At 35.1% G+C, this 20,678-nt stretch overlaps 1 protein-coding gene across 1 annotated transcript in view; it reads right to left on the bottom strand.

Annotated features, from left to right (window-relative positions):
- Positions 1–786: 786 nt before the first annotated feature.
- Positions 787–20,678, bottom strand: part of VPS35 (VPS35 retromer complex component) — a 38,943-nt gene continuing 19,051 nt past the window's right edge. The window contains exons 9-18 of the mRNA XM_044659730.1: positions 20,037–20,146; positions 19,133–19,229; positions 18,886–19,034; positions 11,576–11,783; positions 11,049–11,204; positions 7,615–7,737; positions 5,451–5,630; positions 4,342–4,581; positions 3,410–3,553; positions 787–1,773 (exon numbers count right to left, since the gene is read on the bottom strand). Coding sequence (XP_044515665.1) covers positions 1,594–1,773; positions 3,410–3,553; positions 4,342–4,581; positions 5,451–5,630; positions 7,615–7,737; positions 11,049–11,204; positions 11,576–11,783; positions 18,886–19,034; positions 19,133–19,229; positions 20,037–20,146 — 1,587 coding nt within the window. The 3' untranslated portion in view covers positions 787–1,593. The remainder of the gene's footprint in view (positions 1,774–3,409; positions 3,554–4,341; positions 4,582–5,450; positions 5,631–7,614; positions 7,738–11,048; positions 11,205–11,575; positions 11,784–18,885; positions 19,035–19,132; positions 19,230–20,036; positions 20,147–20,678) is intronic.

Raw genomic sequence — 20,678 nt, 5'->3', positions numbered from 1 at the left:
ACCCCTAATTTAGAATTTCAGACCATTTGTGAATATCAACAGTGAATCCCCATTGCCCCAGCTAACTTACAAATGCAAATGAATGTTGCTGATAAAGTATTAGGACTTACTTAAGGAGCTATGATTAAATTATTTCTCAATTATCCATAAACATTAAATTTTGGGGGGAGAAAGATTTGCTCATATAGCAAGTCTTTCATATCTCATCTTTGTACTTCTACCAAGAGATATGAAATATCTACCAAGCAAAGCTTCTATCATTTTTATTTCAGCTATGGGATGGGCTGCATAAGCTCTGAGGTACCTAACAACTCATTCTATGATCTATCACTATGCCATTTACCACCTTACCCATCAATCTTTTAACTCTTCTAAATATGCTTGACACCAATGTAAAAATATGCATCTTCTGTCTAATCCAAACTCAAACTGATGTCTACCATAGCAAGTCTAGTTATTTTCAAATACTTAAAGTTGACTCATTAAGTAGGTTTAAGGAAGCCTGAAATGCTGGCAACGGATGAGGTTTTTAAATGGTACTAATCTTGGGACGACATCTGATTGTTCTTTCAGAATTTATCAGGCCCTGAGTTTCAGTTCATGACTAACCTTTAATATCTATATGCAAATTAGTGTAAGGCTGGGATTATATCATAATGATTTACCAAGCTTGGCTATGTAAGAACTAGATAAGTGTAAAGGTACCATTAAGCCACTTTCTCAACTATAGCAGAGATGTTGATTGTTTTTCAAGTAAAAAAATATAAATGGAAAAAAGGACAAACATTTTAAATTGTTATATCAATTTTATTGTTTCACTGGTGCAAAATCATGATACTTGTGTAATGCATTTTCCCCTAAATTTACAATAATGAAGGTTATACATAAACTATATAGATCACAATTTCTCTATTTTTATACGATTTAGAACAAAATTTTCTTGATAAATACGCCCAGTGACAAGTAGGCCCCTAATGGATATCCAAAAATGCAAAATATAAACTTCTGGTTTTAACCATGGTGCTTTTAAACTCTCAAACATGCATTAATATACTCTAGTTTTAGGGGAAATATTACACATAGTCTTATCTTGCATTTAAAGAAAAGCTCAAGCTGAATTCAACATACAATATCCCTCCCACCCCCAAATCAAATCTCTTGTAAAAATCAAGATGGACTATAGAACACAAAGACAGACAGTGCTAGCCACTTCCTGGTTAGTACTCCCTAGGACTGAACAAAATTACAGAAGCAACAACAAACAGTGAAGAGAAACAGAAAAAGAAAAGATTAGTAGCTGAAAGAAGAGCCTTGAAGATCAGAGGAATTTTAACAATTCAATCATGCTACTTCTGGTGATCAGATAGACATTTGATGACCCAACTTGAATACCTGTGAAGTAAATTATTTTGTTAAGGTCCTGAAGGTGAGTATCTGGAGGTGCTGAATAAAATATATCACAGATAAGAGAAAGATTACCTAACTTGGCATTTCTGAAAGGCACAATCTATGGGGAGAAAATAATCTAGCATAATAAAAAAAACATACTGTATGTAAATGGAAAGAAGTACAGTGTGTCTATGTTTCTTCTCTTTAAAGGACAAGACCTTCATAAATTGGCCCCTCAGACTCTGGTGATTCCCTCCTCAATCGCAAATGTTCCAGGGTATTGTGAAAATGTTTATTAATCTGTTCTGTTTCTTCACTGGACTCAAGATTTGGAAGGTCTTCTCTTATCTTCTGGATAAGTTGATTCAAAACCTGAATTGTCACCTACAATGAAATATATATAACTATAACCAAGTAAATTTCAGAAAAAAAAAACAGAATTAAATAATACTATTTTTAGGATGATATATTACTCTAATTTCACAGTAACTATGAAAAATTAGCAATAAATTTAAATTAAGAAAATATAAATCCATAAGTAAAAGGAAAGTTATTAAGAACATAGTTCAGATTCAACCAGGGGTCAATTGCTATCATCTGAGAAATTTTGCAACAGTAATCTCACCAATATGCTACAGATTATACTTGGGTTCACGTTTACAATCCAAAGTTAAATCTAGTTAATGCAGACAATGTTTTTAACTACAGATCCTAAGGCAAAAAATGGCAATAACAAAATAGTAGCTATAAGAAAGTTTGATCTTATTAGGCTAATGCACTGAGAAACATTCCCAATAATTTGTACATGATGAAGATGACAGAGAATATTTAGCATTCACAAGTGATTTTCAGGGTCTTAAGTTGTCTATCATCGTTATTTTATGTAACATCACTGAGCAGCAAACAAATCAGAGTTTTCTCCTGCCCAATCCATTCTTCCATCAAAGAGAGTAATTTGTCTAAGATCACTTAGCAAGCTCCTGGCAAAGGTCCAACAAATTTTAATTCTTAGGACTATTCTTGATTTTCTCAAATAAACAAAAATTAAGGCATGTACAAATTCATAGAACAGTAATTTCAAAGTAGAAGACTAATAACTAACAACTTTAATCCTTATGTGCAAAGAAGAAAGTACTAACATGATGAACATTGTGTTTTTAAGTATCAAAACAAAAGGGCCAAGAAAAAAAAGCCTTTCACATTGTTTTCTAAATGGAAAGTGTCACATATAATAACTATATCAATTCCTCAGTAAGGGAAGTATGAGAGAATGAGACATTAAGAACAGAGATAGAGAAGGTCTCTATTTTCTCTATAAATAAGGCTTAAAGAAAAGTGATTAGTTTCTGAATCTGTAATAGAGTAAAAATGTATCTGCACGGGGGCAGCTGGGTAGCTCGGTGGAGTGAGAGTCAGGCCTAGGGACAGGAGGTCCTAGGTTCAAACCTGGCCTCAGCCACTTCCCAGCTGTGTGGCCCTGGGCAGGTCACTTGACCCCCATTGCCCACCCTTACCAATCTTCCACCTATGAGAAAATACACCGAAGTACAAGGGTTTAAAAAAAAAAATTTTTTTAAAAATGTATCTGCACACATAAATCTACATAAAAAATATTCTTCATTTACAGTCAAATTTTTTGAAGATGTTCTTGTAAATATAAACCAAAGATTAATTTATAGACATTCTGGTAACAGTACTATAGAAAAATTTCTCAACTGACAATAGCAACCTATTCTTGGTTTATGTAGGAACTGTTCCAAATGTTCTTGACTGTTCTCATATACTTTTAACCTTGAGTTTAAAAAGTCAAGAACTATAAACTACATAGTGTAAGGAGCAGTATATAATTTAATTGTTTGCATACACACTTAATGCTGGTACTCTTTTGTATTGTTCAGTCAGCAATATCCTGCCAGCAAAAAATCATAAAATGGGAAAATAAAGAAGAAAATTTAATGATGTCATTGAGTATTTCCTTTCTTCTGTTCAATCTGCAAATCTGAAGGATTAGTTCACTTACCGCATCATTTTCCTTTTCATAAAAATAGATATATCTGTTCAGAATTTCTATAAAAAGCTGAACTTGTAGTGAGGGATCCATGCACTGATTTGCTATTTTCAGAGCCTTCTTTAGGCATTCCATTACTCTCTTGCCTCCATGAAGCTGAAAAGAAAGAGGAGGGAGGAGGAAGGAGAGGTTTTATGAAATAATTATTACTTTTCATTTAAGGATATTTTTTAAATAGTAGACATTATCTCAAATGTTTTCAAAAAAGTATGAGTTTAAATAGCCCTTCTGGAGAACTCCACATTAAGTTTTGTTTGATACACAAGCTTAACACCAAAGAGATAACAAAGTGCACTTCCCTCCTTTCTTGGAAGGTGTGAAACACCATCAAGTTGGTGGAAGCTTCTGTTAATTTTGTTAAACTACCCTTATCCCATCTTTCTTTTTATTGTTTATCACATGAGGATGGCTCATTCTCTTGATACTTTCAGAAAGGAAGATTACAGAGGCAGTTAGGTGTCTCAGGGGATAGAATCTGGCAAATCTGGTCTCGGACACTTCCTGGTAATGTGGCTCTAGGCAAGTCACTTGGTCCCAAATACCTAGCCCTTGTCACTCTCCTCCCTTGGGAACCAATACTTAGAATTATATTATGGAAGAAAAGGGTAGGGAAGACTTGCTGTATTGAAAAATTCTTGAAGCTTGAAGTTTCACCAAAGGATGTAAATGTAAGCAGTGCCACTGATGTTCAATCAATATGTCTGTTCCAACCCCATGGACTTCTAATACAAAGCACATCAATTTCCTCTGCCAGCTCTCCAAACTTTCAGAGGTTTTCACTAAATTCATGTGTCTTAAGCAGCTGCTTCAGAAGAGCCTGGAAAACACGGCCAAAACTAGCCCCTTCCCCAATGTTTCCCACTCCCCCAACCCCTATGACTTACCTCCTCCCCATTCTTGTCCGTGTTTCTGCCAGACCAGAAGAGGTGGGCACAAGTGCTAACAGCCCGGCCCTGGTCTGGCTTCTTGAGCAATTTAGAAGCTGCCAAGGCGCACTGAGTCCTTAAGGGCTCATGGTTCTCTTCACTGAAGCATTTCATCCTCTCAAATGTCCCAATGATCAAGGTGATGGCTGCCAGCTGGGCTTTAGAATCACTGATTTCATCTTCATACAGAGAAAATGCCTTGTAGAAACAACATATACTATGTGTTGCTAATGTTTTTATAAGCATCGTTTATTTCCAGTAGCTTTTCCTTTGCATTTTTACAAGTTATCTGGAATCTCTTAGCAATGAATAGAAATCAAGATGTTATACCTATTTCTGTTTTGCTTTTTTCACTATTCTAAAGCACAGAATAGAAAAGAAAAACATTTAAGGGCTTACTGTGTTCTGTGTACTACAGGAATGCAAATAGGAAAAAGCAAGAGATCTCTACTCTTGAGGAACTCACTTTTATTTAGGGGAGACACCACATATAGGAGGACTTGGTGATCATTGGGGGCACACTGGCAGGGCAGATGCCAAAGTCCAGGAGTCTTTGGGGGCAAAGTAGGTTTCTTTCTACCCTAGATGGCACAAGCGATCAACTATTACTAGGAGAGACACACACACACACACACACACACACACACACCCAGAATTCCAAGTACTGATAATGAATTTGTACCGAATTATACTGTATTCCTTTTGTAACACATCTTCAAAAAAAGAAATTTAGAATTAAGGGTACAGTTTGTGATTTAGAACAGAAGAAAACCACAGACTTGGCTATGGATTAAATTTGTGGTCAAGGAACATGAGGAGGCTAATCTAACTGCCTCATGCAAGGTGGATCCATGACCTCAGCCTAATGCTCTATGGAAACAACCCAGCTCTGATAATGTGCTTTTGTAGAAAGAAACTCCAAAGCCCAGGGCCATTAAAGTGGGATAGAGCTAGTTACTGAGTAACAAAAAAACTACATGTTCATATTTTGACTACTGATAAGCAAAACTGAATTATAGAATCCTGAATAATGCTTAAAAAATAGGCTAGAATAAAACTCTCATTACCTGGGACATAAATTCATATGCCACTGTTTCATGGTTTTCAAAACCAATTTCCCCAGCAGCTAGAGCTCCTTGAAGGAAAAGGCGTAGAGGCAGCTCTGCCAATTCTGCTTTAATTAAAGCACTGATAGTCTGATGTGCAAATGAAAAAATCTTCTGACACTTCTTCTCCCATTTATCATCCTAAGAAAACAAAACAAAACCAATACTCTGAACATACAGAATGATCATAAATTCACTTCATTACCTCAACTAATTTTATATGTAAAAGACATTATAAGGTATAAAACACTATACAAAGAAATCCTAACAACTTTGTAATCTTAAGGAAACTGATACCTGATTTCAATAGGCATATTATCAACTGGAAAATGACTAAATAGATTTTGACACATGAGAGTAATGTCAATGCAATTGGTCCTATAAGAATCAATGGTTATGAATTCAAAAATGCAAGAAACATTTACATGGACTGATAAGAAGCAAAGTTAAGCAGAAAAAGAAAAAAATATGACAACAGTTATATAAATAAAAGGAATGCTATATAATTATAAAAACCAACAACTTAGTTCCAGAGAATTAAGAATATATATCTCCCTTCCTTCTTTTCAGATGGTGGGATTTTGGTGTGGAATTTTGTCAGACCCAGTAGGTGGTTGGTTTTGCTGACCTGCTTTTTCCCCCCTCTCTTTAAAAAAATCTTGGTTATAAGGGATGGATTGCTAGGAAAGAAAGGAGGAAATATTCAGAAATGATGAAGTAATAACAAAAGATACCAATAAAAGTAAAATTCTTAAAATAGGGAGCTTGGAGAAGGGTTTTTTGTTTGTTTTGTTTTATTTTTAAAAGATTGGTCTTCCTATCTTGCTCAGGCTGGAAAGTGCAGAGATGCTTCTCACAGCCCAATCATACTGGGCTTTAACCTGCTCTGTTTACATCCTAGGCCAGTTTACCCCTCCTAGGTAACCAAATTCTTTTCATCAAAAACATAATCAATGTTATCTTAAGATAGTATGACCACCATTTTAAAATCAAATAAACTCTTTTATCTCTTACAAAAATAAATCAGCTTTTGTTTCTTGAGCTTTATTATCCAATTTTAGGACATAAAATGACATAAAGAATGACATTTTCTCCAAAGCCACACCACCATAGTTTTCTAATTCATTATTTTGTTTCATCCATGTAATATATGCTTAGAGATGTCACCAAAATAAAACTAGCAATTTTGGCTCCAGGAACAAAAAGAAAATCAATTTTATCATTCATGATAAGAAAATAATGCAAAAAGATAAATTCAATTGAGTGGGAGAGGAAAACCTGGGACACTCTATTACAAGATGACAAAGACCCCAAGACATTGTACCACTGTTGCTGGGTAGGCAGTCCCTGAGAGAACGGGCTGGTTGAGAAGTTCACTAGGTAAAAGCCTATACCAAAGAAGATGGACAGGGAGGAAGTAGCTTCCTAGTTTAATTAGTTGTTATTGGTAAATAGATGCTAAGTTCAGCATCTCATATTACTAAACATATTAAAGCACATTCAAAATGCATAAAATTTCAAAATTATACAACCTTTAAAAATATTAATTGAAATTTTTGTACCTTCTCAATTATGATGCCCTGACCAAAGACAAAATCACTTTGCTTGAGTTATAGCTCTAGAACTCATATGACAGCAAGGATTCAATTATTTGCATTTAGAAGAAGTTATTATCCTACTAAAGTCTTTAAAGTTGCAAGATAACACGACAGTGTCACAGTATTTAGAAGAAGTTATTATCCTACTAAATTCTTTAAAGTTGCAAGGTAACACGACAGTGTCACAGTATGCAAACTACTTCTGCATAAAATTTTTGCGTCACTTTGGAATTATTCAATTAAAAATAAAGAAATGAAATCCTCATTAAAAGATCACTACAAATATTAAAAAAATGTTTAAAAAAAAAAAAGATCACTACATTGTGCCATAGTATGCTTAAAGTTACCAGTTTAAGTGATATTTAACCCAAATAAAGCTCTAATAAAATAACCAAAAATTACATTGCTTTTAATGTTTTAACATTTGACTTGACCTTGCTGATAATGATCAACTCTCTGCCATAATTTCCCAAAACATAGGAAGTCGGGAAAGAGGAAACAAAATTACCCATTAAGTGTAAACCTACCACTTTGGAATTTTCTTTGTAGCGAAAAGCCAATTGATATGCTGCAAATACCAAGGGAGGGAGTGTAAAGCGAATGCGCTGGTTCCCACCTGCTCCAAAATGTTTCCGGGCTGTGTTTAAAATCTACAACCAAAAACAAAGAAAATATTAAATTAAAATGCAGAATTTTAGATAGGCAGGAACATTACTAAATTCTGTTGAGGAAACCTAATCTTTTCCACAATCAGGCACATATGAGATATCTAATTTCATTAGACAGATAAGACTTTTTTTATTTATTCAGCTCACATAAAATAAAGTACAAATAGAAGGCCATTACATACCACTGAAAAATGGGTATAAGCGAGAAGTCAAAATTGCAGAACAAACTATGAACTTTGAGGGTCAAAGGTCATAAGAAACAATGTACTAGCTCTAATTCTTGGGCCTCTAAAGAAGTCTTCCTTAAAAATGCAATTTGTTATATAATTGAAAAGATTACCATTAGTGATCAGGTTCCAAAAGATAGGCTCTCACACATTAGTAAGCAGTGCAAAAGGCAGTTAAAAGTTATTAATCATAAGTCTTTTTTTATAAAAACAATTGGGAATTAGTCTTCATAGTTGTACCCATTTCAACAGTGGTTATTATCAAATAGTGTCACTTTAAAATATGAAGTACAACTATACAGGAATGTTACATTTCACTTGCAGTAGTTCTAGTAACTGTATTTCATATTTAGGTGGCATGTCTATCTTGGGCTACCTTTAGGTATCCTCTAAATTCAGAAAAAAAAAAAAAAAAAAAAAACAAGAGCTATTTAAAAACAAAGCAAAAGTGTCAACCTTTGGGAAAAGATGTAGTAGTAATATAAAGGTAAAATTACCTCCACTTAAAAGTACAGTAAGGAAACTAAAAGAAACCATTAGAAGACTCGAAAATGCTTTAAGGCAGAAAGCTGAACAGGAGTGGGAGGAAACAGCAATACTATTTTCCAAATTGGAAGAAAGGTTATCTCCTTATTCAAATTAAGCACTAACAACACAAATAGTGTTGTTGAGGGCCTCTAATATGTTTTTCTGTTTTTCAGTGAATGTTCAAAGAGAGGCAGAATTGAGGACTTATTTTCTCATTTTATAGATGAAGAAACTAAAGTTAAAGTGACTGAGTAAATTATATAACAAATCATTAAGTGGCAGGTATCATTTGACTCTGACTAATCATCTTTTTCCTTACTATATACCATGTGGTCTCTGCAAATAAATGCTAAGTGCAAATAATAATAGCTGACATTTTCAGAGATCTATAAAACTCTTTAAATATATTCTCATTTGATTCTTAGAAAATCCCAAAAAAATAAATTCTACAGATACTGTCCCTATTTTACAGATGAGGAAAGTATCATTTTAGGAGGTCAAGTGATTTGTCTAGGGACACACTGATATCAGAACAATATTTAAAACCCAGCTCCTCCCACGTTCAGCAGAGCAGGCTATCTAATGCAGTTTATGCTTATGACACATAACAAAAAAAATATATAATATATTCTCATGCAATAAATACACATAGAGGCTTTTCACCTGAGGCTAGGGTTAAATTATCTAATTAATCAATCAATCAACAAAATTTGTAGCTCATATCTCATATAAAGAGCACTATATTTAATGCTAGTATTTTTCTGTATTGTTCAACTCAAACATCAATATTAAATAAGAATTCAGTTTTTTATTTATGAGGTCCTAGATCATGGAGATGGAAGAGATCTAAAGACATCATCAAGACAAGGGTTTTTAAGCTGAAATCTACTAACACCCAAGGGACCCTGAAAATATTTCAGCAAGTCCAGATTGGGGGGGGGGGGGTTGGAGGGGAGAATCTATATGTTTATTTCAATGTAACTGTTTTTCTTTGTGATACTAGGTGTTTTATTTTACACATTTAAAAATATTATTCTGAAAATGGGTTCAAAGGCTTCCAGACTGCCAAAGGAGCCCAGGACACCAACTGACCTAGTCCTATTTCTCACTTTGTAGCTGAAAAAACTGTGTCCGAGAAGATGACTTGCCCAAGATCACAAAGTAATAAAACAAAGTCAACAATTTGAATTAATATTCTCTAGCTCCAAAATTAAATCAAATTATGTAGCATTTCACAAGTTCCTCACATTTAATGTTAAGTGTTGAAATGAAATGAAAAATCAGAAATCATCCTCAAATAAGTATTCTTTATAAAAAGAAGTCTAATGTCTAATACCTCATATAGTCAAAGCAACTATATAATAAATCTATTATAGTCAGATGAACTCTTTAGCCAAAACTAAAAATATTTAGCAGCCACCTAATATGAAATCTTTTTTCCAAAGACATATAACAATTTCAATCACTAGCATTTCTGATCATTTTTTAAAAGAACAAAGCAATTTGTTCTAATGCATCTTATTCTCAGCATTGCGGTAGGGGTGGGGAGGGGCCACTTGTGAGGGTGATTTGGGTGGAACTTTAAGTCCTTTCTCTTGTTTTTATAGTATCAAACATAAATAATCAACAATCTTAAAAACTGGTAGAAATATAACTAAACACAAAGTTAGCATTCTTTGCACTATTTTCTAAGTGCAAATGTAAATGAAATGAATGTGCTATCTCTAATGGAAAAACACACAGATTAAGTCAAATATGTACATCAAATATTTTTCCCAAAATTCAAACTGTAGGATCATAGTTCAAAATAAAAATAAACAAGGAGTAATCAGATGACAGAGGATAATGAATTGTTCTGAAAATGCTAATATATTTTCAGTGAGTGAATTTATTTCTCAATAATAGTAAAAAGCTCCAAACATTTCCAATTCTATTAAAAAATATAAATTGATACACAAATGGAAAAACTAAGGAATAACAGCAACTACCTCCCAGGGCTGTTGAGAGGATTAAATGAATTAACAAAATCACAGTGCTTTGCACACCTTAAAGTGCTACATAAATCAGTGATGGCAAACCTATGATGTGCACACATAGCCATTTTCAGTGACATGTGGCATGCAACCACATACAGAGAGAAGTATGGGGCTACATGCCAAGGATGAAACATTTGCTGTAGGGTAGTGTAGACACTCTGTGCACTATAGATGACAATTCTACCTATATTAATTTACTTATTATGGTTTATTAAATACGGTTATGTATTATAATTATACATTTTTTGTTTAAACTATAAATATCATGAAATTATGGATTTTTTCTTGAAGTGACACACCACCCGAGTTATGCTCGATTTTTTAGCGAATTTTGACACACCAAGCTCAAAAGGTTGCCCATCACTGATATAAATGCTAGCTAGCGACTTTAAGTTCTCTCAAAAGTATCCAAACAAGGATACAAATTACATCATGACAGTTTGCATTTACCACACTTTATTTCATTATATAAGCAAAGGGTAATGGATTTATTAAATCATACCAAGAACTGCTGATCAGGATCATCTGACCGAAGAAGATGAATGAATCTTCCCACAAGGCTCTGCTCATCAGCAAAATCTTCAGGGTCTGGGTCTTCCACAGGTTGATCTGGTTGGTCTTGAATCAATGTTGATACTAGATTCATGATTGCATCCACCTATCAAATATGGAAAAAGGTAAACATATCTGTTACTTTAGCCTATTACCAAAACTCACACTGAAGACAAAACTATCTATCCAAAATTTCTTAAAGACCTAAAATAATTATACAAGAGCATATATAATTAACTACATTTCAAAAAATGCTTCCCTGAAGAACATGAAACATGTTAACTATGGGAAAATATTCAAAATTAAAATTAAAAAAAAATTTTCCCTAAGAAAAGCTATCAGTTAATTTCTTCTTTGTAAGTCAATTTAAAAGTGTTTTTGAAAAACATTATGTATTCTCTCTCTCTCTCTCTCTCTCTCTCTCTCTCTCTCTCTCTCTCTCTCTCTCTCTCTCTCTCTCTCTCCATCTCTTCTTACCTGATCTTGTGAGACAATTTCGGTGTTATAATCCAGGACATTACTAAGCACATAACAACTCATACTCTTTCTGGATTCGTAGTCAAAATACTCAAAGAGGGGATGAAAATGTTTTAACTTCAAAACTGTTAAAATGTTGTTATAGGTGTCAACAGGTATCTTCAACAGCCTTGTGAGCTCTTTTGAAACTGCACTGCTGGTAGCAATACTACAATATAAATTAGTTAGATTGTTAATTATCTTTCTAGATACCAGAAAGAGGTCCTCTTCCCACCTCCCCCATGCAATCTGAAAAGTTTAATCTAGGAATTAATACCAACAATTCAACTGAACTCCTTTCTTCCAAAGAAATGAAGACATTCATCTATGCATAAGGAACAGAAATGATCATTTTATATATCATAGCACAAAAGAAATAAAAGAATGTAAACAGTCTCTAATCTGATGTTCCAAAAGCTAATTTAAATTGTTTGCTAGAAACAATCCCAATACACTTTCCCAAAGCATGGTTCCCAAGCTACTATATAAAATCCTACTGAATCTGATGTAGAATAGCTTCAAAATGCTGCAACTTCAGTGTCCCATTGTGACATGGAGGTGATCTTGGACTTGCAAAGGCTATGCCAATGAAAGTCAAGTTTGGCAAGTTTCATCAAAATGAAAAGACTTCAAAAAGGTCCTACAGAACTATATTTGCTATCTGAAGACCAGCTCTGCTAAGGAGATCTGAGACTAATTGTCATGAGTATCTTGGCCACTGAGTGATGAATTTTTTGGCCATGGCAAAATCATGAAATAAAATGACCCTTAGTCCTTAATGGGCTCCTCCTGTTTCTACAGCAAAAGTGGCAATGTGGTGAAAAAAAAGCTAAAGAGTTATTAAGAATTATAATATTCATAGTGCCTATAAACATTCACTCAATTATGTTGGTACCTCTAAATGTAGGATCTTTATTCAAACAAACATGACACATTTACATAACATCTTATATTGACAAGCTATTTCCCTACATTTCTCCTCCCTTCTCCATCTTTTTTTTTTTTTTTAAACCCTTACCTTCCATCTTGGAGTCAACACTGTATAATTGGCTCCAAGGCAGAAGAGTGGTAAGGGTAGGCAATGGGGGCCAAGTGACTTGCCCAGGGTCACACAGCTGGGAAGTGTCTGAAGTCATATTTGAACCTAGGACCTCCCGTCTCTAGGTCTGCCTCTCAATTCACAGAGCTACCCAGCTGCCCCCTCCTTCTCTAACTTCTTGAAAAAGCAATTTACAGTTGCTGCTTCCACTTCCTTTCTTCTCCCTCTACTCAAAATTCATTGCAATCTGGCTGTTGATCTCATCAATAAAACTTCTTGGTAGAGCCCCAAATGACTATGCCAAAGAGACTGGGTAAATGGCACATTATGCATCCAGGCAGAAGTAAAGACACATCAAAGAGGAAGGTACCTTCAGAGAGCAAGGTCCTTTGTACCAAGAAAAATGCTGATTATGGATTCAGGAAAAGATTTTCATTACCAAGAATTCTTTCACCCTGGAAGATGCCTCTACATTTGATTAAGTCATTTATTCCTGGAACCTCATTTAAGGAAGGGCCAAGGCTAGTCATGCTTACTCATTGCTCTCCAGGCTCTACTTCAGACTCTCCAGACTTCTCTCTCCACTCTGTTTCTCATCTTCCTTTTAGGTGCTGCCTCCTTCCATTAGAATAAGCTCCTTAAAGGCAAGGGCTGCCTTTCTTTTTACTTATATTTGTATTCCTAGCTTTAACAATGTCTGACACTTTACTGCTTATGTTCATTAAATGTCTAATAAAAGCTTACTGACTTTTTTTGACATTTAAATTTTTTCATAACAAGGCCCCAATTTACTTTTTGAGTTCTATTACACATAACTCCCTTGCATGAACTTTTGGCCCAGTAGCTGACTGCCTCATTGCTCCTTACACACAGCACATCATCCCCAGTCTCCATACCTTCACACTACACTACCAGCCCCTGTGCTTTGAAGGCCCCTTCCCTTAATTCTGCTCTCAAAAAGTCTGGTTTCCTTCAAAACTCAACTTGAGCAGTACCTTCTTTCTTGGTTCTCCTAGATACCAGTCCTTCCCTAAGGCTATATAATACATATCTTCTGCATGTATTTTTTATAAGCCTATATAAATATGTACAGTCTCTCCCATTAGAATGAGGCTTCTTGAAGGCAGAGACTACCTGTCCTTTTCATCTAAGTAACCTCAGCTCCTAGCACAGTGCCTGGCCCATAACAGGGGCTTAATAAGTATTAACTTATTGATACCACTAGAAAAAGGGAACCACCTCAAAACTGAAAGCAGAATAAAGAAATACTTGGGAAGATGGTTTCCCAATACTCCCTAGAGAGAAAAATAAAAGAATTGGAGGAAGTGGTTTCATCATTTACTCAAAGGCAGTAACAAAGTACATTTTACAAAGCACTTGGTCACTTTACCTTGATAATGAATATAATAAAAAAAACTGCAGGATGAATTTTATGACCCAATATCTGTTGCAGAGGATGAAGGATTCAACAAGATATTCCAAGTTAAATCAACTTATACATCAATATCCACTTCCTTCAATGCAAAAGTGTACATAAGGGAGAAGAGTGAAAACTGTACTGGAAGAATATGTGAAGATAGGATTAACTCTCCCCTTGCCTACTTTTAGCTAAACAAATCAAGATCCCCTACTTAATACTAAGTAAGAGTATTCAAGTCACTTACTAGAGTAAACTCACACCTCCAAAGACTACTGCCACCCACCCCCGGGCAGTGCCAGGCAAACTGAAAGACTGTGTTGGTTCCCATAAAGTGGAGAAGGAACAGGAAGAGTCGTGGAAAAAAGACTATAAAAAAGTCCTGAACTTCCTGTCCAAGGCGCTACTCCTTTGAACTTCTTAGAACTTCTCTTTTGGAGTTCATCTTTGGACACTCTGCATCAGTGAGCTGGACTGACAGAGGAGACTCTTTCACTGGATTCTGCATCAGCTTACTGGGTCAGTATCTGGTCTTCCTTTCCTGGCTTCTGGAGAGATTGGTTTTGGAAAGGCCTTTCTTTCTTGGATGAGGCTGCGTTTGTGGAACCCTTGCTGAAGACACCACCAGGACTCCTGACTTAAGAGACTACCATGACTCCACATCGAGACTTGAGAGCCTTTGCCAGGTGGTGAGCTAGACTTCTTCGGACAGAAATTATAAGGTATCTAGCTAGGCAATACTTTCTACTTCCTACATTTCTCTCTTTTACTATATCTCTATTAAATTAAATTGTCAAGAGCAGCTAGCTAACAGACTCATGAGTTAAGAGTTCATTTTTTAAAAGAAGGCGACCACAATATAACTTTAGAACTTTCATATTTAGCATAAAACCTAAATTTTAAATTCTTGTAATAAAGATGAAAAGAATACTCTGTAGTTGTAATAGTTTCAATCTGATCTTTTGAAATGAGCTATTGATACCAGAAAATTGGGAACAGGTAAAATACATCAATATGGACTAAAACTACTGTCTACCTAAGACTGATATAACACCATCATACAAATAAGACTCAATGAAATCAGAAACTACAACACAAATATCTCAGAGGTATAGAAAATACAAGATCCCACTGTTCAATGATTTCAAAAAGTTATATGGATAATATGGAAATAGGTCTCGATCAATAACACGTGTAAAACCCAATGGAATTGCTCTTTGGCTATGGGAGGGAGGTGGGAAGAGGGGAGGGAAAGAACATGAATCATATAACCATGGGAAAACACCCAAAATTAATTAATTAAATAAATGGGTTTCATTTTTTAAAAAGTTATATGGAGACTGTGATTGTATTATGACCTCAATACCAATCATCTAGGTTAGGTTAATTTCCTAAAAGGTAAAGAATCTACCTCTAAGACTTGATTGTTCCAGGGGACTAAAGTTAAAGCCACAACTCTGTTGAAAAAGCTTCTTGGGGGCCTCTGGTAATATTAGTATAGCTTCCTGATCATCTAAGGGCACAAAAAGGCCCACCCAAATAGAGTCAGGGCTTTTCAGACTTGATGGGGAACAAGTTGACTAAAGCCACATTAGCCATTACACCAAATCCTATGGACTTTTTTCCCTTAAGGTAGTAAAAGGTGTGAAGATGGAATTAACTCTCCTCTGCCCATTTTTAGATTTAATCACCAGAAGTATATACATCCCATTTATCTTTAAGTATGGGGGATCTGTGACCCACATGTATGATAGTGGGTAACAAATGAGAATCAACTAACTGCCCCCTGGGCAGTCCTAAGCAAAACTATTGCTGCAATTGGTCCATGTAAAGTGGAAGGAAGGCACAGGAAGTGATGATAAGGGTCTTTAAAAGTGGTAAGAATTTCCTGTGACGAGCTCTTTCACCTTCGAATTTCAGAGTTTTTCTGAGAGGTACTAGCCTCCAGAGAGGCCCCTCTCTTGGAGGAGAGGCCTTGTGGTTAAAACCCTTATTAAATTTACCTCTGGGCCCCCTTTGCTGGGGCCTCTGAAGCCCTGCCTGGTTTGGACCAGGCTGGAGTAATTATCTACTCTCTCTCTGATTTTCTTTACTTTCACTCTCTCTCCTTTTGTAAATAAACTACCATAAAAAGTCATTCTGGTTTGTACCCCAAAGAGATCATAGATAAACAGACTTGTACAAAAATATTTATAGCTGCGCTTTTTGTAGTGGCAAAAAACTGGAAAATGAGGGGATGCCCATCAATTGGGGAATGGCTGAACAAATTGTGGTATATGCTGGTGATGGAATACTATTGTGCTCAAAGGAATAATAAACTGGAGGAGTTCCAGGTGAATTGGAAAGACCTCCAGGAAGTGATGCAGAGCAAAAGGAGCAGAGCCAGAAGAACATTGTACACAGAGACTGATATACTATGGTAAAAATCGAATGTAATGGACTTATGTACCAGCAGCAATGCAATGACACAAAACAGCTCTGAGGGATTTATGGTAAAGATGCTACCCACATTCAGAGGAAGGACGGCAGGAGAGGAAACATAGAAGATAATCAATTGCTTGAATGCATGGGTTGAGGCGGACATGATTGGGGATGTAGACTTGAAATGACCACACCAATGCAACTAACAACAATATGGAAATAGGCCCTAAACAAGGACACAAGTTACAACCAGTGGAAATGTGCGTCAGCCATGGGTGGGGGGAGAGCGGGGGGATGAAGGGGAAAGTAGGGGTGTGAAGCATGTAAACAGGTTAAAAATGAATATTAATAAATGTTAATAAAAAATAAAAATAAAAAAGTCATTCTGACTTGAGTAATATATTTCGGCAACCACATTTTTATATATTTAGTCCAACCTTTAATTTTTAACTCTTACTAGGGGAAGAAGTAGCATTTACCCAAGTTAACTGCAACAAGATCTGTTGAATATTTTCTATTCAATGGCTAAGTAAACCCTTTTATGTTAACTGCTGAATGGCCTATCAATGTCTCATTTCATACCAATATAAAACATAAAGAAGGGACCTGCCCAAGTTAGGCCTACCCATTACAAAAGTTTTGGACACCTTTCAGCAAGTTGTCTCCCATAGATATGTTAAACTTATGTAATATTATCCAAATAATACAAATACAAAAATAACTATTCAAAAATTCTCTTATATCAATTGAGACAAAAAAGGTAGAGTGGGGATAGGGTGGGGTGGAGGAGGACAGGAGGACATGTTTTCATGGAAGATGTCTTAATACAGAGTCCCAAATGAAAAATTATGGATTCCCTATAGATCAGTGATGGGCATACTACGGCTTGCGGGCCAGATGCAGCCCCCTGAAATGTTCTATCTGGCCACATGACATTAATCCTAATCTGACAAATACAATGAGTAGGATACAATACAATAAAACTTCAAAAGAGTTGCCTTAGAAACAGACTGACATTTCCTTTCCTTTGGCCCCCTCTTGAAAAAGTTTGCCCATCACTGCTATAGATGATGAGATCCTCAATATACTCCAATTTGCAGATTACACTGTGTTGATTGTATCAAGTTCCAGCATACTCCAAGACCTTCTCAACAATATCTGTGATTACTCCAAAGAGATTAGCCTAACCATTTATACAGAAAAAAATGGATAAAAATTGTCTAAAATCCAGTTACATGTGCTGAATTAATAGTCCACTGAATAAACTCATCAGGTGGACAAGGATTTGAATCTGGAATTAAATTGGAAGAAAAAAACAAGCTGAATTTCACTGGGAAAAATGACAGGTACTTTGAGTAGTACCAAGGTAAACACTGACACAAAAGATCAACTTTTTAACCCTAGTATTCTCCTGGTTAATGCAATCTGATTACACATCACTGAACAACCCAATCTCCTCCCAAATGAAAACTGTGGCAATGGAGAGATGTGAGAGAAGAGATTATCAGTACAAAGATTACAGCATATGGCCAACAAGAATGTGCATAAAAGAAATTAGGTGAAAGATATCAGGGAATTATATGGTTAGGAGCATTGGGCTCAACACAGAATAAGAATGAATATAACAAATGAAGGGCTCAAGTGTTGAACTGAGACCTACAGAATGTGAAAAGAGCTATAAGAAGCCCTCCAACACACTATACTATAATGTCTCTTCAGCATTTTTTGCTATTTTCTGTTTAGCTACTTTATCACTTCAAAAGATCTGTGATCTCATGGCTGTGGGAAGTTCTTTAAATAGACAGATTGCAATCCACTCACTCCTTATTCTTTGTAATCCATGTCCATGTCCTTTCATTGAAGTTTAGCAGAGCTAATTTATGTGCTGGCATAAATATTTGCGAAAGACTGCTTCACATAAAATTAACTAAATTCTTACAGGCAAACTAAAGGGAGAAAAGAAGGAAATGAAGGAAACAGGAGAGAAGAGGAAAAGAGGAAAAGAATTCACTGGGTCAGATAATTCACCACAAAATACTGACATTAATCTAGAATAGCTTGGTGGCAACCAATCAATCATACATATTGGGCATTCATAAGAGAATTGCATATATGATATAGAATTTTTCAATACTAAAGCACAAGCCAGAAAAAAATTAATAACAAAGATAATGACCAATATGTGAAAAATACAACATAATATATAAATATAAATAAGAATTCAGTTTGATGATTTATACTCTCAGCTTTTGTTCCCCTTTTCCAATCACCAAGTCTGTCAGTCTTAGAAATGTTTAGAGTATAACCCAAGTCTTCTAAAAGCAATGGAATAGAGGAAGCTATACTAGGAAAAGGTAGACTTTTGTAAAATCCCTAGTAAAAATTTCTACTTACTGTTCTAGATTTAGCTTATTAAATATTTCCACTGTTGTTTCTAAAACTTTATCAACATAATCCACACGATCTGGATAGCACTTCATGGCAAGGTTAATGAGAGACACTTGTAAAGACACCACATCTTCTGAAGGCATGTCTTGCCTGGACTGTAAATTACAGAAAAATATAACTTAATGTAGTTTTTATAAAAAAAAAAAAAGATCAGCAGAAGTTTTGATAACTTAAGAGGAAATGTTGCACATACCTGTATTACAGTAGCTACTTGCTGTGAAAATATGTCAAAAAGTTTAATATCTGCTGGGATTCCAGGTCCATCTTCACGGTGAGCAAATAAGGCTAATCTAGAAAAAAAAAAAAAGAATCTTTAGTAATCCTTATGGATCCATAGCACTCATTTAAATGTTTAGAGGAAATGCACTATGTACTACATAAATTTTCTAATATGTTTGATGATTTTTTTTTCACCTACCAACCCTTTTTTTCCTGCTAGATTATTACAGCTCAGTCTAAAACTTACGAAGATTCATCACTTATATTTGTAGGTTGAACAGCTTCCTGATACATTTCATTTAGTCACCCTACTCTTTAACAGGGCCCTCCTGCCATACTAAGTAAAAAAGAGTCTAAGTAAAGCCTCAAAATCTCTTGTGTTATTACAACTTTTAGAAATTTAATAAAAAAAAATAAAATGGAAACAAGAATATGTACACATAGTGGAATTCCAAGTGTGAGAACTCTTTTCACTAATGAGGATTTAGTAGGTAAGTCCTGGGCAGTTTCCTGAAGTTAAGTGATTTGACTAGTATCCAAAGTTCCTAGTAAAGTAGTTGAGGGTAGATTTGAAGCTGGATCTTCCTGACTCCAAGGCTATATTACTACTCACTATGACATATTCTTCATTTCCTATAATTTCCTATAATGAGGAGCTATAATTTGTTCATGATTAAATTAAGCACATGGTAGGCATTAAATATTTAATAAATTATTTGTTATCTAACTAAAGAAAAATGGGAATAATCTGTATAATAAAGGGGAAAAACAGGAATAAATTAATCAGGTTTAGAAGTTTATCAATTCTTTATTCCAAAGGTAAGAAGTCCTTATCCCAAAATTCAGCAAATATTTGACCAAATCTTTGTCCTACTCACCTATCAATTAAAGCAATGATTATGTTTTTCACATTTACATTTTGGTGTAACTCAGCACAGGCTCGAAGAAAAGGGTTCAGGGTCTGTAGATGAAATTCATCAGGAAAGACCTAAAAAGTAATAGCAATTATTAAGTGCCATAAATTATAATGGATTTTTTATACAATTTTGTAGAATCCTTTTACTTTACCTATCTATATAATTCAAAAGCAGCAATTTATCTTACAAATACACAATTTATATATTATACAACTAGATCCTAATAATCTATCTAAGAGATTCATATTTAAAAAGTATTTTTGATGGGGTAGCTGGGTGGCTCAGTGGGTTGAGAGCCAGGCCTAGAGATGGGAAGTCCTAGGTCCAAATCTGACCTGGGACACTTCCTAGCTATGTGACGCTGGACAAGTCACTGAACACCCATTGCCTAGCCCTTACCACTCTTCTGCTTTAGAACCAGTAGCAGTACTGATTCTAAGAAGGAAGGTAAGAATTATTCATTTAAAAAAAATAATAATAATAAAAGTATTTTTGAATATCCATTAAACATAAGCACTGAGAGAGCATAACAGAAATTTGGAATCATAAGACCTGGACTAAAATCTCTATTCTACTACTTACTGTGTGACCTTGGCCAAGCCT

This window comes from Gracilinanus agilis, chromosome 2 (genome assembly GCF_016433145.1).
Source record: "Gracilinanus agilis isolate LMUSP501 chromosome 2, AgileGrace, whole genome shotgun sequence".
Classification (NCBI taxonomy): Eukaryota; Metazoa; Chordata; class Mammalia; order Didelphimorphia; family Didelphidae; genus Gracilinanus; species Gracilinanus agilis.
This window is presented reverse-complemented; position numbering and strand designations above follow the sequence as displayed.